General features: G+C 45.8%; 2 protein-coding genes across 2 annotated transcripts in view; one reads left to right on the forward strand and one right to left on the reverse strand.

Moving 5' to 3' along the window:
• C6H17orf67 (chromosome 6 C17orf67 homolog) overlaps positions 1-24,214 on the reverse strand; it is a 107,567-nt gene that overhangs the window by 70,165 nt on the left and 13,188 nt on the right. The window lies entirely within an intron of this gene.
• The window catches only part of DGKE (diacylglycerol kinase epsilon), a 28,519-nt gene continuing 22,404 nt past the window's right edge, over positions 18,100-24,214 (forward strand). The window contains exons 1-4 of the mRNA XM_044299933.1: positions 18,100-18,603; positions 20,349-20,508; positions 21,569-21,688; positions 22,719-22,862. Coding sequence (XP_044155868.1) covers positions 18,173-18,603; positions 20,349-20,508; positions 21,569-21,688; positions 22,719-22,862 — 855 coding nt within the window. The 5' untranslated portion in view covers positions 18,100-18,172. The remainder of the gene's footprint in view (positions 18,604-20,348; positions 20,509-21,568; positions 21,689-22,718; positions 22,863-24,214) is intronic.

Here is a 24,214-nt window from a genome sequence, read left to right on the forward strand (position 1 = left end):
CTGATGTAAATGGTTTTAAATGGTCTGACATGACACTTGCATGCCTCTCAACTCCCTTAAACCCTTAGGGACCGGGCTCATTTTCACCTTAAGGCCCTGGCCATTTTTTGCAAATCTGACCAGTGTCACTTTATGTGGTGATAACTTTAAAGCGCTTTGACTTATCCAGGCCATTCTGAGATTGTTTTTTCATCACATATTGTACTTCATGACACTGGTAAAATGGAGTAAAAAAAAAAAACATTTTTATTTATAAAAAAATACCAAATTTACCCAAAATTTTGAAAAATTTGCACATTTCCAAGTTTCAATTACTATACTTCTATAATACATAGTAATACCTACAAAAATAGTTATTACTTTATATTCCCCATATGTCTACTTCATGTTTGGATCATTTTGGGAATGACATTTTATTTTTGGGGATGTTACAAGGCTTAGAAGTTTATAAGCAAATCTTGAAATTTTTTTGAAATTTTCAAAAACCCACTTTTTAAGGACCAGTTCTGGTCTGAAGTCACTTTGTGAGGCTTACATAATAGAAACCACCAAAAATGACCCAATTCTAGAAACTACACCCCTCAAGGTATTCAAAACTGATTTTACAAACTTTGTTAACCCTTTAGGTGTTCCACAAGAATTCATGGAAAATAGTTAACATTTCAAAATTTCACTTTTTTGGCAAATTTTCAATTTTTATATTTTTTTTCCAGTTACAAAGCAAGGGTTAACAGCCAAACAAAACTCAATATTTATTGCCCTGATTCTGTAGTTTACAGAAACACCCCATATGTGGTCGTAAACTGCTGTACGGGCACACGGCAGGGCGCAGAAGATAAGGAATACCATACGGTTTTTGGAAGGCAGATTTTGCTGGACTGGTTTTTTGACACTATGCCATTTGAAGCCTCCCCTGATGCACCCCTAGAGTAGAAACTCCAAAAAAGTGACCCCATTTTAGAAACTACGGGATAGGGTGGCAGTTTTGTTGGTACTATTTTAGGGTACATATGATTTTTTGTTCCTCTATAGTACACTTTTTGTGAGGCAAGGTAACAAGAAATAGCTGTTTTGGCACAATTTTTATTTTTTGCTATTTACAACATTCATCTGACAGGTTAGATCATGTGGTATTTTTATAGAGCAGGTTGTCACGGACGCAACAACACCAAATATGACTACTTTTTTGGGTTGTTTGTTTCAGTTTTACATAACAAAGCATTTTTTTTTTTTTATGATTCTTTAGTGTCTCCACAGTCTGAAAGCTATAGTTTTATTTATTTATTGTTTGGGCGACTGTCTTGTGTAGGGCTCATTTTTTTCGGGATGAAATGTTTTAGTGTTTCCATAGTCTAAGAGCCATAGTTTTTTCAGTTTTTGGGTGATTATCTTGGGTAGGGTATGATTTTTGCGGGAAGAGATGACAGTTTGATTAGCACTATTTTGGGGTGCGTATGACTATTTGATCGCTTGCTACTACACTTTTTGTGATGTAAGGTGACAAAAAATTGCTTTTTTTACACTATTTTTATCTTTATTTTTTATGGTATTCACCTGAGGGGTTAGGTCGTGTTATATTTTTATAGAGCAGGTTATTACGGACGCGGCGATACCCAATGTGTATACTTTTTTATGTAAGTTTTACACAATAATATCATTTTTGAAACAAAAAAAATCATGTTTTAGTGTCTCCATATTCTGAGAGCCATAGTTTTTTCAGTTGATCGGAACTACATATGACGTACCGGTTCGTCATGTGTCCTTAAGTACCAGGACATCATGACGTACCGGTACGTCATGTGTCCCCAAGAGGTTAAATGTGCCTGGAGTTGCGCGGCATTCATCATCCGGTTCCACAAAGCATTGCTCACAATGAAGCGGTCATCAGTGTTGTGGATGTGGCCAAAGGACGTCTACTTCTATGCCTTTTTCTCCCAACCTCACTGTATCTCATTTGCAACCTGCTGTTCACACTCTGTGACACTCTAAGCTCAGTGGCCACTTCCATCTGAGAACATCCCGCTTGAAGCCTCGCAAAGGTGAGGTACTGTTGAGCAATTGATAGTTGTCATCTTGTCATGATGTCAAAATGTGAACAGCATGATGAGGACTGTTTAAATAGCAATTCTAATTGAACCAGGAAATGTATTGGGCAATTCATGGGGAATGCAAGTAGTTGTTAAAACAAACATGTCTGGAGAGCTGAGAAGTCCTCTTTAACCACCTCCCGACCGCCGTACGCGTATATGCGTCCGGGAGGTGGTTGCTTTACTCCTCCTGGACGCATATACGCGTCTTCTCGCGAGACGCGAGATTTCCTGTGAACGCGCGCGCACAGGCGCGCGCGCTCACAGGAACAGAAGGTAAGCGAGTGGATCTCCAGCCTGCCAGCGGCGATCGCTCGCTGGCAGGCTGGAGATCCGAATTTTTTAACCCCTAACAGGTATATTAGACGCTGTTTTCATAACAGCGTCTAATATACCTCCTACCTGGTCCTCTGGTGGTCCCTTTTGTTAGGATCGACCACCAGAGGACTCAGGTAGGTCAGTACAGTCCCACCAAACACTACACTACACTACACTACACCCCCCCCCCCCCGTCACTTATTAACCCCTTATAAACCCCTGATCACCCCATATAAACTCCCTGATCACCCCCCTGTCATTGATCACCGCCCTGTCATTGATCACCCCCCTGTCAGGCTCCGTTCAGACGTCCGCATGATTTTTACGGATCCGATCCATGTATCCATGGATCCGTAAAAATCATGCGGAAGTCTGAATGGAGCCTTACAAGGGGGTGATCAATGACAGGCGGGTGATCACCCATATACACTCCCTGATCACCCCCTGTCATTGATCACCGCCCTGTCAGGCTCCATTCAGACGTCCGCATGATTTTTACGGATCCGATCCATGTATCCATGGATCCGTAAAAATCATGCGGACGTCTGAATGGAGCCTTACAGGGGGGTGATCAATGACAGGCGGGTGATCACCCATATACACTCCCTGATCACCCCCCTGTCATTGATCACCGCCCTGTCAGGCTCCATTCAGACGTCCGCATGATTTTTACGGATCCGATCCATGTATCCATGGATCCGTAAAAATCATGCGGACGTCTGAATGGAGCCTTACAGGGGGGTGATCAATGACAGGCGGGTGATCACCCATATACACTCCCTGATCACCCCCTGTCATTGATCACCCCCCTGTCATTGATCACCCCCCTGTCAGGCTCCATTCAGACGTCCGCATGATTTTTACGGATCCGATCCATGTATCCATGGATCCGTAAAAATCATGCGGACGTCTGAATGGAGCCTTACAGGGGGGGTGATCAGTGACAGGGGGGTGATCACCCTGATTACCCTGATCACCCCCTGTCATTGATAACCCCCCTGTAAGGCTCCATTCAGACGTCCGCATGTGTTCTGTGGATCCGATCCATGTATCCATGGATCCGTAAAAAATCATGCGGATGTCTGAATGGAGCCTTACAGGGGGGGTGATCAGTGACAGGGGGGTGATCACCCTGATTACCCTGATCACCCCCTGTCATTGATAACCCCCCTGTAAGGCTCCATTCAGACGTCCGCATGCGTTCTGTGGATCCGATCCATGTATCCATGGATCCGTAAAAAATCATGTGGATGTCTGAATGGAGCCTTACAGGGGGGGTGATCAGTGACAGGGGGGTGATCACCCTGATTACCCTGATCACCCCCTGTCATTGATAACCCCCCTGTGGGGCTCCATTCAGACGTCCGCATGCGTTCTGTGGATCCGATCCATGTATCCATGGATCCGTAAAAAATCATGCGGATGTCTGAATGGAGCCTTACAGGGGGGGTGATCAGTGACAGGGGGGTGATCACCCTGATTACCCTGATCACCCCCTGTCATTGATAACCCCCCTGTAAGGCTCCATTCAGACGTCCGCATGCGTTTTGTGGATCCGATCCATGTATCCATGGATCCGTAAAAAATCATGCGGATGTCTGAATGGAGCCTTACAGGGGGGGTGATCAGTGACAGGGGGGTGATCACCCTGATTACCCTGATCACCCCCTGTCATTGATAACCCCCCTGTAAGGCTCCATTCAGACGTCCGCATGCGTTCTGTGGATCCGATCCATGTATCCATGGATCCGTAAAAATCATGCGGACGTCTGAATGGAGCCTTACAGGGGGGGTGATCAATGACAGGGGGGTGATCAGGGAGTCTATATGGGTGATCACCCCCCTGTCATTGATCAGCCCCCTGTCATTGATCACCCCCCCCCTGGTAAGGCTCCATTCAGACATTTTTTTGGCACAAGTTAGCGGACATTTTTTGTTTGTTTTTGTTTTTTCTTACAAAGTCTCATATTCCACTAACTTGTGTCAAAAAATAAAATCTCACATGGACGCACCATACCCCTCACGGAATCCAAATGCGTAAACATTTTTAGACATTTATATTCCAGACTTCTTCTCACGCTTTAGGGCCTCTAAAAAGCCAGGGCAGTATAAATACCCCACATGTGACCCCATTTCGGAAAGAAGACACCCCAAGGTATTCCGTGAGGGGCATATTGAGTCCATGAAAGATTGAAATTTTTGTCCTAAGTTAGCGGAAAGTGAGACTTTGTGAGAAAAAAAACAAAAAAAATCAATATCCGCTAACTTATGCAAAAAAATAAAAAATTCTAGGAACTCGCCATGCCCCTCATTGAATACCTTGGGGTGTCTTCTTTCCAAAGTGGGGTCACATGTGGGGTATTTATACTGCCCTGGCTTTTTAGGGGCCCGAAAGTGTGAGAAGAAGTCTGGGATCCAAATGTCTAAAAATGCCCTCCTAAAAGGAATTTGGGCCCCTTTGCGCATCTAGGCTGCAAAAAAGTGTCACACATGTGGTATCGCCGTACTCAGGAGAAGTTGGGGAATGTGTTTTGGGGTGTCATTTTACATATACCCATGCTGGGTGAGAAAAATATCTTGGTCAAATGCCAACTTTGTATAAAAAAATGGGAAAAGTTGTCTTTTGCCAAGATATTTCTCTCACCCAGCATGGGTATATGTAAAATGACCCCCCAAAACACATTGCCCAACTTCTCCTGAGTACGGCGATACCAGATGTGTGACACTTTTTTGCAGCCAAGGTGGGCAAAGGGGCACCTTTCGGATTTCGCAGGCCATTTTTTACACATTTTGATTTCAAGGTACTTCTTACACATTTGGGCCCCTAAATTGCCAGGGCAGTATAACTACGCCACAAGTGACCCCATTTTGGAAAGAAGACACCCCAAGGTATTCCGTGGGGGGCACGGCGAGTTCCTAGAATTTTTTATTTTTTGTCACAATTTAGCGGAAAATGATGATTTTTCTTTTTTTTTTCTTTTTTCCTTACAAAGTCTCATATTCCACTAACTTGCGACAAAAAATAAAAAATTCTAGGAACTCGCCATGCCCCTCACGGAATACCTTGGGGTGTCTTCTTTCCAAAATGGGGTCACTTGTGGCGTAGTTATACTGCCCTGGCAATTTAGGGGCCCAAATGTGTGAGAAGAACTTTGCAATCAAAATGTGTAAAAAATGCCCTGCAAAATCCGAAAGGTGCACTTTGGAATATGTGCCCCTTTGCCCACCTTGGCAGCAAAAAAGTGTGACACATCTGGTATCGCCGTACTCAGGAGAAGTTGGGCAATGTGTTTTGGGGTGTCATTTTACATATACCCATGCTGGGTGAGAAAAATATCTTGGTCAAATGCCAACTTTGTATAAAAAAATTGGAAAAGTTGTCTTTTGCCAAGATATTTCTCTCACCCAGCATGGGTATATGTAAAATGACAGCCCAAAACACATTCCCCAACTTCTCCTGAGTACGGCGATACCAGATGTGTGACGCTTTTTTGATGCCAAGGTGGGCAAAGGGGCACATATTCCAAAGTGCACCTTTCGGATTTCACCGGTCATTTTTTACAGATTTTGATTGCAAAGTTACTTCTCACACATATTGGGCCCCTAAATTGCCAGGGCAGTATAACTACGCCACAAGTGACCCCATTTTGGAAAGAAGACACCCCAAGGTATTCCGTGAGGGGCATGGCGAGTTCCTAGAATTTTTTATTTTTTGTCGCAAGTTAGTGGAATATGAGACTTTGTAAGGAAAAAAGAGAAAAAAAAAAAATCATCATTTTCCGCTAACTTGTGACAAAAAATAAAAAATTCTAGGAACTCGCAGTGCCCCTCACGGAATACCTTAGGGTGTCTTCTTTCCAAAATGGGGTCACTTGTGGCGTAGTTATACTGCCCTGGCAATTTAGGGGCCCAAATGTGTGAGAAGAACTTTGCAATCAAAATGTGTAAAAAATGCCCTGCAAAATCCGAAAGGTGCACTTTGGAATATGTGCCCCTTTGCCCACCTTGGCAGCAAAAAAGTGTGACACATCTGGTATCGCCGTACTCAGGAAAAGTTGGGGAATGTGTTTTGGGGTGTCATTTTACATATACCCATGCTGGGTGAGAAAAATATCTTGGTCAAATGCCAACTTTGTATAAAAAAATGGGAAAAGTTATCTTTTGCCAAGATATTTCTCTCACCCAGCATGGGTATATGTAAAATGACACCCCAAAACACATTCCCCAACTTCTCCTGAGTACGGCGATACCACATGTGTGACACTTTTTTGCTGCCAAGGTGGGCAAAGGGGCACCTTTCGGATTTCGCAGGCCATTTCTTACACATTTTGATTGCAAAGTTCTTCTCACACATTTGGGCCCCTAAATTGCCAGGGCAGTATAACTACCCCACAAGTGACCCCATTTTGGAAAGAAGACACCCCAAGGTATTCTGTGAGGGGCATGGTGAGTTCCTAGAATTTTTTATTTTTTGTCGCAAGTTAGTGGAATATGAGACTTTGTAAGAAAAAAAAAATAAAAATCATCATCATCATTTTCCGCTAACTTGTGACAAAAAATAAAAAGTTCTATGAACTCACTATGCCCATCAGCGAATACCTTAGGGTGTCTACTTTCCGAAATGGGGTCATTTGTGGGGGTTTTCTACTGTTTGGGCATTGTAGAACCTCAGGAAACATGACAGGTGCTCAGAAAGTCAGAGCCGTTTCAAAAAGCGGAAATTCACATTTTTGTACCATAGTTTGTAAATGCTATAACTTTTACCCAAACCATTTTTTTTTTTGCCCAAACATATTTTTTTTTATCAAAGACATGTAGAACTATAAATTTAGCGAAAAATTTATATATGGATGTCGTTTTTTTTGCAAAATTTCACAGCTGAAAGTGAAAAATGTCATTTTTTTGCAAAAAAATCGTTACATTTTGATTAATAACAAAAAAAAGTAAAAATGTCAGCAGCAATAAAATACCACCAAATGAAAGCTCTATTAGTGAGAAGAAAAGGAGGTAAAATTCATTTGGGTGGTAAGTTGCATGACCGAGCGATAAACGGTGAAAGGAGTGTAGTGCCGAAGTGTAAAAAGTGGCCTGGTCATGAAGGGGGTTTCACCTAGCGGGGCTGAAGTGGTTAAAGGAGTCATCTTATATGAGATAACCCTTTCAGGCCTATGGACACCAGAGAGGGAAGTCTCAGTTTAGGAACCACCTCTATAAATCAGAAGATGGAGATATTCTGTAAGGGCAGCTTTTATTCTGAAGAACTTGATCCATGCTTGTATGACAAGGACAGTCATTCATCTGAGTGTAATACTACATGGCTGACTGGGCTTCCTCAAGCAATATCAGGATTGTGACCTGGGTGGTCAACTGATCATCTGGCCAGCCTGCCTTTTTGACAGGGATTAAGACACACAGGGGAATTTATAAAGCCCTGTAATCCAGAATTATGGCTTCAAAAAGTCGTAAATGAGGGCATATTCCTGTCCAAGGGTTTGAAGCTTTATTAAAAAAGAAAAAAATTTAATTGGACAGGAAGTTCAAAGGCAGTTTGCGAAGAGATAGGATTTGTAAGGAGAGATTGTGTGACACTTGACAAAATAATGCCCCGCTGGGATGTAGAAAAATGTACCCTCCTGGTCCAGGAACGGCCAGTGCTGTGGCACACAAGGAGCAGTCTGTACAACGACCGCATTAAAAAGGACTGCTCATGGGAAGAAGTGGCAAGACTCTTGAGACCTTCTGAATGGGAGCGAGCCAACCACAGAGGTCGTGCGGATTTAGGTTAGTGCAATCGATGTTGTTTGGTGTCTTGCCCCTGTGTTGTCCCTAATGATTGCCGTACTAGTAGCATAAGTTCAGATTCATGTCCCTTTTGTTGGCAGCGTTAAATCTGGTGTGGGCTGTGCATGTTTTGTCATATTTTTCTGGCTTACAATTTCCTCATGACCCCAATGTTTTAATGCATGTCACAACCTTTGCTCCAGCACACAGTAGTAATGTCTGCACAGCCTTTACGGTTTCGGACTCATGTCGCACTGTTAGAATAGATCTGGCGACATCTGTCCCCTTCCCATAAAATATTATTGAAAAAAGGGGTACCCAAAGCTTTTTAAACTTCATGCAATTCTCTAACATTAGTATCCAGTGTTCCATATCAGTACCACCATGTACTGTCCCACATTGCCCTGTTGTGTATTTTGTGTTGTGTTTGTTGATCATGTCAGTTTTGAAATGCTGATGATACCCACCCCTGCCTCGCCATGTTGGGCAGGACATTGTTTTGCTTGTGTGTAGTTTGGGCAGGTGAGTTGACAGTGTTTATACGACGAGCAGAGTAATCCCTGCTAGACGATGTCAAAACGCATTCGCTGTATATACAGAGCTGACTCACACTGGGCCATGCGTTTGCCGTTTATTTATTGTGGCCTGCCCATGGACCTGTGTGACCTGTCGGATGTGGCCTGTTATTGAGCGATGCCCTACTGTACTATGTGCTGTGGATTCTCCCCTTTTAGCAGTCTTTGAAAGCTAGGTGGTTATTGTCCTCTTTTGATGTTCCTTTTTTTTTGTGGTTTAAAATTATATTTATTTTGTAATGTTTTATGTTTTCACAGTAAAGAAAACTAAAACTCGTTGGAACAGTTGACGCGACCAGTTCCGTTGCGAACTGACGGAGATGGGCAGAAGTGGTGATGGTGCCCCACGAAAACGCCCCTACATGTACACCAAGCAGCTGTGTTTTCTGAAGCCAGTCATGGATTTGAGGCCGTAAGTTCATATATGAAAATCATGTTAGAAAGGCAATATTTATATATGTCATTGGGCAATATGATAACATATTGAAGACCTTTCTTCCGGGTTTGGTCTGCAATATATGATGGTGGTCATCTATTAATTAGATCATATCTGTCACGGGATGCCAAAGGCGCACTCGGTCTCCCATCAGCCGCAGACCTGCTGCTTAGCTTCAGGAGCGAGGATCTGTGTTTGGCCTCGTTCCCAGGGCGGCTTTGCTAGCTGGGAGGCTCCCTGCTTCTAGGTCTGCCTTGAGTGCCGAGCTGATCACTCAGTGTTCGACTTGTCTGTCTGTCGGTCATGTGACGCTGGCCACGTCACATGACCCTCAGACCCCACTATAAATACAGGCAGCCTGCTGGCCACAGGTTGCCTGTTAATTCTAGGTTCCTGGCTATTTGTTGGACTACTGAATACTCACCTGATCCTGTTCCCTGACGATCCTTTGCCTGCTCCTCCTGTACTGCGCATCCCTCCTGGTATTGTGACCTCGGCTCCCACCTGACTACTCTTTGCGGACTCCTCTGGTACTTCTCTATTCTTCTGGTATTTGACCCCGGCTTCTCCTGACCATTCTTTGCTTAACCCTTTGTACTGCGTAGCTCTCTTGGTTCTGACCCGGTCCGTTCATGTTCCGTATTTTGTCTTGTCTGTCTTCCCGCACGTATCCTAAGTTAGGGACTGTCGTCCAGTTGTCCCCTGTCATCAGGACTCATGAGGCAAGTAGGCAGGGCCAGGGGTGAGGGTGGTCACTATCCTTCCCCCTGTGTGTGTGTGGACATGACCATTACGATATCATGTGTGCAAAATAAACCTTTACTGTTTTTCACATGCTATTTTTTTTATACTTATGTTTTTTTAGTGGTTTTCTGGATTTTGCCTCTTGTAATGTTGGCTTTCTACCTGCCTGTGGCAAAGGCCCCAAAATCACTTTTGTTAAAGTATGGCAACCAATACGAAGTGCCCTCTCTTTTTTATATACATGACACCAATTTCAGAACTTGGTCAGCTCCTAAACGGGTCAACGTGTTTTCGTGTTGGACAGCTACAAACACCCCGCTACCTCCAAAATGTTCAGTTGCTGTTTGCACACTGTCCTAATCAACAGTCCTACAATTGTGGTTTTCTATAATGTTACCACAAAGGTTTTATTGCTAACATTCCTATTTACAACCCTTGAGCGATCTGTGCATGCTCACCTTATTCTGGACTTGCAGCACTATGTTTGCCATACTAGGATTATATATTTTGTATAAATGTTTTATGAGAAGTTTAACATGTTTTTTCATATGTTTGCAACCTACAGTACTGTGGACAGTCTTGAAGGTCCAGACATTGAGGAATCACAGCAGTCCGATGGTGAAGGGGCAGAGACACCAGCTGTGTTTTCCCCAGAACCCAGTCCTACACATCAACCCGCAGAAGAACATGAGCAGCAGCCTGGGGAACCTGCAAGGCCTGCAGAAGTGCTCACCGAAGAAACCCAAAGGCCAGAGACTCGGCATAGGAAGGCTGCCCCTCAGGCTTCTTCTGGGCTAGTTACCAAAGAAATTATTGACTGTCAAGTCATTCAGTACCTAGCCCAGAAGAGGACTGAAGTCCGGGAGGAAACTATGATGAGGGGCCTGGCTCCTTTATTGCAGCAGGTCCCAGTTGAGAGCCAGGCAACATGCATGGCGTCCCTGACCCTGGTGTTAGAGATGTATGGCCACCCATACCAAAGGGGACATACATACTCTAATCGAAGGGGTCAGGCGCCAAGTGGTGTTCTCACAAAATCCACAGCCTACCACCTTCCCACCTCGGCCACCCACAGGCCAAGGACCATCTTGCCCACCCCCAAATTTATATCTGTCCCAAAGCCATAACCAGCCTTTGCCTCAACCCAATTATCCTACCCCTTATCCAACAGGGGCCCAGGATCCAGGACATGCTTGTCCCGGACCCTCATATGCAGCAGGATCCTTCACCAGGGATCTCTTTGATTTATACATGTTGGATTCTTTGTTTATATTTATTTATTTTGTAAAATTATGTCATACATGCCTTTTGTGTATGTTTTTGTTTTGTTTTTTTGGGAGTATATTTCGAAGAAGTATTTGAAAACTCACTATTATTGATTATCCCCCAAAATACGTTAGCAGTTCTACACAATTTTATCAAAAATCACATACGCACAATTTATCCTTCTAGAAGTATCATTTTAATATAATCAACATACTTTTCAAAGTAGTAATTTGCTAATGAGGTATTAGAAGGTTTTGGGGTCCATAGTGGAAATTGATGAATGATGTTTTTCAAAACAACACTTGTCAAAGTCTGTTTATTAATTCTCTGAACATTCAATTTGTAAATGGGCCAAAACCTCAGCCCGCAAGCCCACGTCAAGGGTCCTAATTATCTTGCGAGTCCCTACACTCAACTACACCATAATAAATTGACGAATCTACCTGTGAAAAAAAAAAAACTAACAAGCCCAGAAGATATCAAATCCCACCCCCCGCCACGAATAGCGTCCATCTGCAATGGCACAGACCCCTCTGGGCTGGAAAATAAATCTGCATATAGTTCCCGAACTGCAATGCCCGCAGTCGCAGGTCGTCTATGCAGGGTCAGATCCAAACCCAAACCTGATGACGGAAAGTCATCCAGGTCAACAGAAGAGGAAGCCTTATGAATCCTGGTGAAGTTGTGTAAAACAACACAAGCTTGAATCACCAGGGTAGCATTCTCCGGATCCATCTGTATGGGTGACAAAAACACCCTCCATTTGCCAGAGAGTATTCCAAAGGCGCACTCAACATACCGGTGGGCACGAGTCAACCAGTAGTTGAAAATACGCCTCCTGACATCCAAACCATGTTTTGGGAAGGGCCGCATAACATGGGGAGTTAATGCAAACCCTTAATCTGCCACGATGACAAATGGAGCCGGCAGACCTGCATATCCGGGCAGTCTTCTGGGCTCGGGCAGGGGAAGCTGGTTGACACGAAGCCACTCAGAAGCACTAAAGATGCGAGCATCCGAAGTGCTTCCATAGACCCCAATATCAACCATTATAAACCGATAGTTACTGTCAGCAACAGCCATAAGAACTACCGAAAAATATTGCTTATAATTGAAGAATCGGGACCCTGAGTGAGGAGGCTTCGTCACACGGATGTGCTTGGCATCCAGTGCCCCGAGGCAGTTGGGAAACTGCGCAGAAATATTAAAGCCCTCAGCGATTCGAACCCAATCCGCCGCCTTGGGCTGTGGCATCACCGTCTCTCGGAGTTGATGCCAAGTGTGTCGTACAATCCGAGAGATCATCGAGGTTCCTAAAAGAAACTCAAAATGCAGGGATTACAAATGAGTTACCAGTAGAAAGGAATCTGTGGAAAAAGTTAAAAATACAAAAATGAATATATTTTAAAATACACAACTTTGCTCATTAAAAAAAAGTTTTACTTCTGATTAACAAACTTTACAAAAATGGATGTGTGGCCCGTAGTACTACAAGCTCGGTTACGACTACTCTGGTCACGCCATTTCCATGCACAATGTATGGACAACGCAGGATGCTGTGAGTACTCTATCAGCATGATGATGGCGTGGCAAACACAACACTACCTTTCATCTTTGCATGTTATTTGGCAGGGAAAAACAAAAAACAAATGAACTACACAATGGCACATAGAAAGAAGGAACAAACAATGGTAACTTCAGCTTACATCAGCACATGGTCTAACATCACCCACTTTAAACAACAGTTTGCTAAGGACAGAAGCAATAAATAACACACTGCTTAACTCAGTGCGCCTCATATTGGTGTCCATGAAGGTAAGGACAGTACGTAGAGACGACATCCGACAGAACGCTAAGAACTTCTCAGGATGCTGACAAAGATCAGTGTACAGTGTATGGAAGTGTCCTTTCCTGTACCGTTGGTAAACAATGGGATGGACCCAAAATCTCCTCCTTCTCCTCGATTCCTCTTCCAACAGAACGGACTGCTGTCCAAATAAGGCCTCTTTCACACTACAGTATGTCAATTTCAGTGTTTTGTGGTCCGTTTTTCACAGATCCGTTGTTCCGTTTTTTTTATTCCGTTGTGTTTCCGTTCCGTTGTTCCGTTCCGTTTTTCCGTATGGCATATACAGTATACAGTAATTACATTAAAAAAAATTGGGCTGGGCATAACATATTCAATAGACGGTTCAGAAAAAACGGAACGGAAACAGAAGACATACGGATGAATTTCCGTATGTGTTCCGTTTTTTTGCGGACCCATTGACTTGAATGGAGCCACGGATTTGCGGGCAATAATAGGACATGTTCTGTCTTTGAACGGAAAAACGGAAATACGGTAACAGAATGCATACGGAGTACATTCAGTTTTTTTTGCGGAACCATTGAAATGAATGGTTCCGTATACGGAACGCAAAAAACGGCCCGCAAAACGGAAACAAAAAACGGTAGTGTGAAAGAGGCCTAAGCCAGTGTAGGAGGACCTCATCATCAGAGTCATCTGCCATGGTGAATGCAAGACCAAAACCGCAAGAATACGACGTGAGCAAAGCCAAGGAATACAACGACGCTCTGTACCCTGGAAACACAGCCTATAAAATGGCCACCAAACACTCACATGACCAGCTTATATACAACTATCCTGGGTGGGGATATTTACACAATTTCCTCCTTCCGTATTTTTTGCGGTCCTCAAAAAAAAATTGAAGACACACGGAACACAACGGATGTAATTTGCGGAAACACGGAATGGATGCGGAAGCACAACGGAAACTAACAACGGAACAACTGATCCGCAATTTGCGGACCGCAAAACACATACGGCCGTGTGCATGTAGCCTGAAACCAGATTCCAAGTGTTTGTAGCATGGGGCAGACGAACAAACGACACGCACCAAACAGCGACGGCCGTTTAGCACTAGATGCGCTTCGTCGGGCTGTACGTCAGCGCATATGTTTGTGCCGCCTTCTTAAGGACGAAAACAGCGTGTCGTCATGGAAACCAACACCATTATCATGCCGTATAATGATAATTGTGTTGGTTTCCATGACAACACACAGTTTTTGTGCTTAAGAAGGCGGCGCAAACATACGCGCTGACGTACAGCCCGACGAAGCGCAACTAGCGCTAAACGGCCGTCGCTGTTTGGTGCGTGTAGTTTGTTCATCTGCCCCATGCCGCAAACACTTGGAATCTGATTTAACCGAATAAAGCATCAAGTTTGAACTTCACACTGGTGAGTGCCGCTTGTTGTTTTCTCATTTGAACTCATAACACTAAATACTACCTGTTATGTGCCATACTGGCCACCATAAAATACAGGGAATGCAGGTTCCCGTCTTATAGAGATCGCCTTGATGCTGGCAGACGGGCCCAAATAATTTTGTACAAAATGTATGGCATTCGCATCGCCATGTAGGTTGCACACAGCCATGACACAGTCATGTTAATATGTTCTAAAGTTGATCAAAACAAACAATTTCCACCAAACTGGTTGTTTGTCAGTTGAAATATAACAACAAACAATCGTTTTAGACAACCGATGACAGAGCATCATCATCTGAACAGAAGTCAACCATGCTTGATATAATTTTATCTGATCTGGTTAATAATCTGTAAAGTAGTTGTCCGGTTTCCGATACTGACGACCCACCCTCAGGATAGGTCATCAATATCCGACTCCTGGCATCCCCACCGATCAGCTGTTTGAAGAGACCACAACGCTGCGCTCTCTTCACTGTTTACCTGCTTGCCATTGACATTGCAGCGGCGGAGCAATGTAATTACAGCTCCTCTGTCCTATTCATTTGAACGGTGCAGAACAACTGCAGTTACACATCATCCTGCTCAAGTGAACGGGACGAAGGAGCTGTAGATACACTGCTCGCCGCTGCGATGTTGGCAGAGAGCCCTCACCATTCTGATATTGATGATCTAAGATAGGTCATCAATATTGGAAACCGGACAACCCCTTTAATTATAGCAGTGTAGTCTGCTTGCACAAAAAGTGACTAATTGTCGGATGTAATCAGCAGATCGTGCCATGCATGTCTACAGATGAAGCAATCGTCATCTTGAACCTGGTGACTTGCTGGAGCATGATATCTTATCACAAAAAACATAAAGCCTCTGAAAATATAAAGCCTCTGAAAAATACATTTTTCTTGCAGTGGTTTACTTAACCCGTTATGAGACTAAATAAAAACTGCCTAAAAAGAGCCCAAAAAATTGTAACATGACAAATGACATTTTGGCAGACAGAAATTGTCCACCAAATAGGACAAAAACAGCCATTTTGGCAGATTTATCTTATGTGTATGGCCAGACAAAGGGACTATTAGGCTGCCTGTCAGTGTAATGCGATAAACGCGCAGCGTGTGTCAGTGTGAGGTCCCGTTCTGGCCTCTGCTCCTCTGACAGGATCGCACAGCATTATACTGATTTATAATGCTGTATAACCCTTAGGCCTCATCCACACGGCCGTTGCTGGCCTGTGCCTGTGCTGCAGACCACAGATTGCGGTCCGCAATGCACAGACGCCAAACAAGTGCCCACTGTATGCAGACGCATTCACTTGAATGGGGTACGTGATCCGCACCACAAAAAAGTTGCGCTTGCACTACTTTTTACGGTGCAGAGGCACGGACAGATAACCCACAGAGGCACTCTGTAGTGTTTCCGTGGGGTTTCCGTGCCTTCGTTCCACACCACAACTTCCGGATTGCACACCCATTCAAATGAATGCATCCACATCCGTGATGCTGTGCACAAACGGCCGATGCCCGTACCGGACAACAACGGCCATGTGCATTCATGAGGCTATGATCTTATGAGTGCAGGACAATAGTCCCGCGGGCGGCCTGACGTGCACAGCATCATTGTAATCTATGATGCTGTGTGCTCCCGTGCGCACGATCAATGCCGCTTCGGGACATATGGCACGGAGGGCATACGGTTGTGTGCAAGAGGCCTTATACTGAGGATCAATCATCAATATTGAACACCCAGGACCCCCCCATCAGCTGTTTGAGAAGACACCTGTGAGCTCTGCAGCCTTCTCTCAGCTTTTCCTAGGCCAGTGACGACTCGTTCATAGGTCACATGACTCTAGACGTGAATGGGGCTGAGCGCCATACCAAGCATAGCCGCGATAGAATGTGCTTGGTGAGCTGAGAAAAGGCCACGGCACTAACAAGTGCGCCAATGCCTTCTCAAACAGCTGATCACCGAGGGTCCCAGGCGTTGGACTCCCACCAATCACATACTGATAACCTATCCTGAGGACAGGTCCTCAGTATAAACATCTTGGAAAACTTTTAAATAAAAAAAATAAAAAATAAAAACACATTAAACAATCACATCAAAAACGTACAAAATAAAACATGCATGGATCCCATTTTTAAGATCCGCCTTTGAACATCTCCTAAGGGTTACACCGGGTATCAAACTTTCGATACCCTATCGATACCTTTGTACCCGGATTGATCCGATACCAGGATTTGCCAATTTACAATACTAGGCCGCACTACTGCACAGCCTAGTATCAGTTAGAGAACGTGGCGCGCGCTGCTCTTAGGGCGCTCCATGTTCTCCTCAGCAGCACAGTGTACAAGGAGTCAGTCTCTCCCTTCCCTGTGACGTGGCTGCCGCTGCCACCAGTGGGGAGGGGAGGAGCTGTTGGCCACTGCGCCACCAATGAATATAATATTAAGGGGGGGGGCGCAATGCGAGGGCACTGCGATCCCATGAACTGCGTTAATTAACCGCTCAGGTGCAGCACCCGTCGCCTACATTTGTATTAAAGGGTTAATTATATTCATTGGTGGTGCAGTGCATTCCGCCCCTCAGTATTATCCTCGTTGTTATATTCTTTGGTGGCAGCTTCCGATCGGAGACCCAGCAGTGTAATCCTGGGGCTCCGATCGGTTACCATGGCAGCCATGGTAACCTCCCTACTGCTGTGTGTACTACGCACAGGGCAGCAGGGAGAGTGTGAAGTCCTATTCACCCTGATAGAGCTCTACTAGGGTGAATAGGACAAGGGTTCTAATAGTTATTAAATAAAATGTATTAAAAAACACCAAAATATTAAAGGCTATGTACATCTTTGGAGTAAGATAAGAACTGAGCTATAATGAGTGTTTATAATGTCAGAGAGCAGAGATAAGGAGCCCGTCTGCTCCCCAGATGACGGAAAAGAGAGAAAATCCAAAGGGTGCTACTAGAGCATCTCAGCCCTGTACAGGAAAAATGACTCCATATTCTTAATAAAGACCAATTGAAAATAATGATTTTTAACTCAAAATAAGTATAATACAATAATAAGTATAAATCACCCCCTTTCCCAATTTTACATATAAAATATATAAATAATATATATATATATATTAGGTATCGCCACGTTTGAAAAAGTCCAAACTATTAAAATATAAAAAAATATCTCTTATGCAGTGAACGCCGTGACAGAAAGAATGAGGATAGGCCTGTTCTATTATGGGCCGGACATAACATAAAAATGTAGAATACACGCTGCTTTTTGGGTGTTTTATTTTTTTGCGTCCTATCGAATGGTATCGAGTATCGCAATACTTTTTTATGGTATCGGAATCGAGTTAAAATGTTGGTATCGTGACAACTGCGCCAAGACATTCTTGGTCCGATTTTGAGAAGCGCGCGACAATAACCTTTGGCGCAGCCTCTCTTTTTGAAAACAATGGGGCGGCGGTTCCAGCATGGAACCACACACATCCCTGAATCGCCCTATTTCAGGACTGAGCTGATGTGCGTCACGTGACGTCCTGAGATCGCGGGCCCCCGTCACGTGACAGCCAGTGTCACCGCCCACAGTGGGAGGAGGGACGCTGACGTCATCCGCGCACCGTCCGTCGCCTTGACTACGCATCCTCCCGGCCGCTCTGACAGGTCGGCGTTTCCGCTGCAGACAGATGTAGTGACCGCAGACATGGAAGAAGAAGAGGCGGCGGGGGGCGAGCGCGGCCTGAGCCTGGCGGTGTGGACGGTGTGCGCGGTCGCCATCCCGGTGCTCATCACCCTGTGGTGCAGTGTGCGCCGCTCCCGGCGGAGGAGCCTGGCCTCGGACGGGAAGCACTGCTGGCAGGACATGGACCTATTCGGGAGACCCACGTACTGCTCCGTGTGCGAGCAGCACATCCTGCGCGGGGCCTACTGCCTGTGCTGCGGCCTGTGTGCGGACGAGCCGTGCGTGGGGAGAGCCAGCAAACGCTTCCGGTGCAAAGAAGTGATGGGGAGAGGCGAGGCGCCCGCAGGCGGCGGCCAGGGCCACCACTGGGTCCGGGGCAACGTGCCCCTCTGCAGCCAGTGCATGGTGTGCGGCCAGCAGTGCGGGAGCCAGCCCAAGCTGTGTGACTACAGGTGCCTGCAAGCATGCTGCCCAACTCCAGCTCCCTAGTGGGAATGATAGTTCTGCCACCACTGGGAAGTAGCCACCTACAGATCGGGGTACTCAAGTTATATCGAGTTGTCCTCTGCCCACAGGATAGAGGATCCCTATTAGATTGGTGGGGGCCTGACTGCTGGGATCCCCCCGTAATGAATAGGTCGGGCACGTGCTATGGTGCTCCGTTCATCTCTATCGGCCTGTCCGGGGACAGCACAGTCCAACGCTCATCTACTTCCAGCAGTCCCATGTCTAACCTGCTGCTCCCTACACCTCGGGGGACTCATTCTCATGATTGGTGGTGGGACTGCTGGAACCTCCGCTAATAACAAGAACAGGGAACCCATACCCAGCAGGGACCCCTGAAATGAATAGAGCGGCAGGTCGGGCACGAGCTATGGCGCTCCGTTCATCTCTATGGGCCTGTCGGGGATAGCACAGCCCAACACTCATCTACTTCCAGCAGTCCCATGTGTAACCTGCTGCTCCCTACACCTCGGGGGACTCGTTCTCATGATTGGTGGTGGGACTGCTGGAACCTCCGCTAATAACAAGAACGGGGAACCCATACCCAGCAGGGACCCCTGAAATGAATAGGGCGGCAGGTCGGGCACGTGCTATGGCGCTCCGTTCATCTCTATCGGCCTGTCGGGGACAGCACAGTCCAACGCTCATCTACTTCCAGCAGTCCCATGTGTAACCTGCTGCTCCCTACACCTCGGGGGCCTCGTTCTCATGATTGGTGGTGGTTCATCTCTATGGTACTGCCAGGGATAGCAGAGTGCATGCCCAGTCGATCACACTGAGTACAGGGCTCACTTTCTTGTGATCAATGGAAATCACAGCGCCCCCCTCCCCCCCATCGATCATAATAGTTATGTCCTGTGGACAGGGGGTAACTTGAATAACTGGAGTACCCCTTTAAAAGCCATACACATAAGGCCTCTTTCACACGAGGGTGCGCCTCCTGCCCGTATTGTGCACCGCACTCTGTATCACGGATGCCGACCCATTGACTTGAATGGCTCTGGAATCTGCAAGATACGGAGTGGAGGCACTATGAAGCACTTCTGTGGGATTTCCGTCCCTCTGCAACGAAAAAAAAAAAAAAACAACAAAAAAAGTGGCTTATGGATCATGGATCCGCAAACGGGGACTGTGCATTGCGGACATTGCAGCAGGGGCGCGACACACGCTCGTGTGCATGAGCCCTGATTAATACGAGCTAAGTGGCGTCTGGCTGCACCCAAACACATTCTTCACCATGAGTCACCCGTACCTTGCCTGGCCGGTTTACCCCATTACTTTCTGTAAGTGATTTAGTATTGAGGAGCCACCTATGACTACAGACGTGAAGGGGCGACCCCACTAATATCACTTGTCCCTTATTCCCAAGTGTCTGGGGTCTGACAAGAATGGCGGGGGGCAGTGTCCTATGTGAATAGAGTAGTGACCTGGATATGGGACCACTGCTCCATTGACTTCTACTAGACAGCAAGAGATGGTGCTGAGCTCCGGACCGAGTCCCATAGAAATGAATAAAGCAGTGGTCTAGGTCTTTATTTCCCTGCAGCAGTGATGTTCTGCACAAGACCACTGCAGCCAGTCACTGGCCTCAGCGCTGATGCTGGGACTACCCCTTTAAATGATGGCAGGATGTTCAGTTCTACCTTCTGTCATTTCTTTTATATTATATATTCATTGTAATCTTTTTAAATAGATGCATCTGGTGTCAGCGGACCGTGCACGACGACTGCGTGGAAGGAGATGTGAAGACGGAGAACTGTGATCTGGGAGAATTCCGAAATCTCATCATTCCTTCAAATTATCTGTGGGCCATAAAACAGCTGAAACGGAGCAAAAGTGTCGATTACATGAAGGTGAAGATCATCTGTTTCCCCAGATATGCAGATTTCGGCTTTAATGCTATGACTTCCGTTTTTACGATCCATCGTGATCATTTATGATCCGTTCAGTGCAGCATGCTACACTACTAGATATGGAGAACTATACACGCAAAAGATGCGGACAGTATGTCCCTTCCGAAGTCCCGCAGATAAATAGATGTCCTTTTCTTGTCCGTTTTACGGACAAGGATAGGACCGTTCTATAGAGGGCAGGATGTTCTGTTCCACAAAATGCGGAAGGCACACGTCCGGTATCCGTGTTTTGTGGATCACAAAAACCCTAACGGCTGTGTGTATGAGCCCTAAGACGCATTTGACTATAACAGGGGTTCTCCACCTATGGGCCACATGCCGCCTGCGCAGTTTGTAGCCCCATCCTGCTGGAAGGAAACCCAACTGATCGTCTGCCTGTGAGGTCAGCTTTGGTTCTTACCTCAGGCCGGAGGAAAGCTCCTGCAATCTAGCAAGTGTGTCGAATATGACGACGTGTTAAAGAGGACCTTTCATCAGTTTTGACTTGGCAAAATCGGGTCTTACTAGATGTGATGGGGCAAACGCTGGCGTCTCCTCCTCCCTGTACTGATGCCATTGATTAGCATACAGGGCGCAAAAACAGAGCGTTGGGTGGCGCAACGGAGGAGCAGATCTGGGAAAAAAATTGCCCTATCGCGTCTAGTAAACATGCCCTACACTGCCAGGTACGGATTTTGAAAAGCAAGACATGGAGGTTATTCAGCGCCGCTGCACGTCGCCATGACTAGAAACACAAATAAATGTCCCCGAGCAGCGGCTCTGAAAAAGATGGCTGCCAAGGGACAACTCAGCCAGTTTTTCTTATAAATAGAGGTTTTCTCTAAATAAAGTTTATTAGAAAAATGTTTCCCTATCCATGTCCCTACACATTAGTAAAAAAATAAAATGTCAGTTCCACTTTAAGATTTTCACCGGTCTGCAAGTGGTTAATATTACTGCGTTTGTGTCATGACGTTTATTACTGCTTAGGTTTAATGTAATATGTTATGTCATTTTCTAGTTAATATCTTCTGTGGGAAGCAACTGGACCCCTTTAATTGTGTTGGCCAATACACGCAGTGGAAACAATATGGGTGAGGTTCTAGTGAGTGAGTTTAAAGGTCTTCTGAATCCTTTACAGGTGGGTATAGTAGTGTTGGGGGGGGGGGGTGTCTGGGGTATAGTAGTGTTGGGGGGATGGGCATGTGTCTGGGGTATAGTAGTGTTGGGGGGGATGGGCGTGTGTCTGGGGTATAGTAGTGTTGGGGGGGATGGGCGTGTGTCTGGGGTATAGTAGTGTTGGGGGGGATGGGCGTGTGTCTGGGGTATAGTAGTAGTAGTGGGGGGGGGGGGGGTGTACCTGATTGTAAAGCTGCATCAAGTATACAAAACAGATTTCATGGAAATTGTCCATGCGTAATGATAAATTTGCTGAACGTTACCCTTCCTTTCTGGTTGATGTACTTCACACATTGTGAATGACCTTGTCACATTATGGCTCCTGCAATTTTGCGGAACAGGCGCGGACCTATTCATTTTCAATGGGGCCGGAATGTGCTGTCCACATCTGCGGATCCGCACTTCCGTTCTGCAAAAAAATAGAACATGTCCTAATCTTGTCTGCGATTGCGGACAAGAAAAGGCATTTTCTATGAGGGTGCCGGCGATGTGCGGTGTTCGAAATGCAGAACGCACATTGCCGGTGTCTGTGTTTTGCGCAATTTGTGGATCCGCAAAACGCATACAGACGTGTGAATGGACCCTAAATGTGAATGAAAGGAGGGGGGTGGGGGTAGAAGGACTGGGCAGTGGGAGTACATCATGCCTAAATGCTTTGTTCTACAAGAGATGAGCTACCACCAGAGGTCTCTGGCAACGCTTTATTCTACATACACATGCATGCTCAGCCGAGCCCACTAAGCGTGGGGGGTGGTATTGGGAGGAATACATTTGGGGCAGGCCCCATATTGCACTTTTTGGCACAATTTGCTCCGTTCCCTTATTCCCCATAGAGAGAATAACAGAAAGGCTCTCAGTTCCAGGGTTTTAGAGGCATGGAAAAAACAAAAACAAAAAACGTGAATTATAAAGGCACATAACATGTATGAAAATGGTTTGTGAGACTGTGAATAGTGTTTCAACCTTCAAAGCTTTGTCAACATTTCTTGTAGGTGTTTGACTTGAGCAAAACCTCTCCATACAAAGCTCTTCAGCTGTGCACTCTCCTCCCTCCGAATTCTGTTAAGGTGCTCGTGTGTGGGGGGGATGGCACCGTCGGATGGGTCCTTGACGCTGTCGATGAAATGAAAATTAAGGTAAAAAAGTTATTTTTGTGTAAACGTGTAAACCCTTCTTGGAAGTAATCAGGAGTTTTGAATAGCGAGGCAGTTGCTGGATTTGGTTGGCAGTAATGGAAATCGTTTTTCGCTGTGATATCACTGAGAACCAATAAAGGGGTTCTCCGGTAGGTACAAGTTATCCCCTGTCCACACAGGAAAGGGAATAACTATCAGATCAGTGAGGGTCCTACCGCGGGGATCCCCACCAATCACGAGAACTGAGGCCCCATTCCCCCTGTTGCTCCCCTGAAATGATCGGAGAAGCGTGCGGCTGCTCCATTCATTTTTTTTTTTTTAGGAGTTCCGGAGATACTGGATAGCTGTACTTGGCTATCTCTTGAACTCCCATAGAATTGAATGTGGAGGCCACGTGCATGTGTGACCAGCCTCTCCGGTCATTTCAGGGGAGCAGCACAGGAAATGGGGGCTCCGTTCATGTGATTCTACCGCTGGGACCCCCATCTATCCTGTGGATAGGGGGTAATTTTTACCTATCAGAATACCCCCCTAAAGGGGTTGTTTAGGATAACGCACTTTATTTTCAGAAACGTCCTGGATTCATCAAACAAGGCACCCAGACAGTGACTGATGAACCCCATTGACTTGTAAAGGGGTCCTGCGGTTTTCATAAACGCTCTGGTTGTTTTGATGACAGGAATAGCGCTGCACGCTTCACTATTCTTGCTGTCAAAGGTGACAAAAGACCGACAATGGGAACCTGTCACCACGTTTTACACCTATAAAGTGTTGCCACCGCGCTGTAGCACAAGACCTCTCTAACCTTCCAGCTATTTGTTCCCCGTGGCACTTTACACTTTATAAAATGTAGTCATATAATCTCTAAAGTGTCCACTGGGCGTGTCCTGAGTTCTGACGTGTGCCTCCGAATCGGGGGATAGCTTTGCCCATTTTCGCTTGACTGATGTGCATGACGCCAGCTACGTCATCCAGTCCTCTCCAAATCTAGTTACATGGGGACAGACGCATGCGCAGATTGCACATGAATCTTCCATCCACAGCAGGGAATACACAGTGCACATGCAGTTCAGGATCTGGTTAGAGGACTGATTAGTATACAGTGTGGGAAGTTTTATAACCAGGTGTGCAGCGCTACTGGGGACAAATAGCCATGTCCTTCCGCATGGTGACAACAGTTTACAGCCCTGTTGTTGAGCTCTTAGTTAATTGAGGGGTGTCCTCATTTCTGGATGCTGAAGCGTCTCTCGCTGTGGAGGACCTGTACTCCCCTGCATTAGGCTACTTTCACATCAGCATTCCGTTCCGGTTTGTTGCGTTCCCATTTGTGGACACAAAATCGCTGCAAGCTG

This window comes from Bufo gargarizans, chromosome 6 (assembly GCF_014858855.1).
Source record: "Bufo gargarizans isolate SCDJY-AF-19 chromosome 6, ASM1485885v1, whole genome shotgun sequence".
Lineage (NCBI taxonomy): Eukaryota > Metazoa > Chordata > Amphibia > Anura > Bufonidae > Bufo > Bufo gargarizans.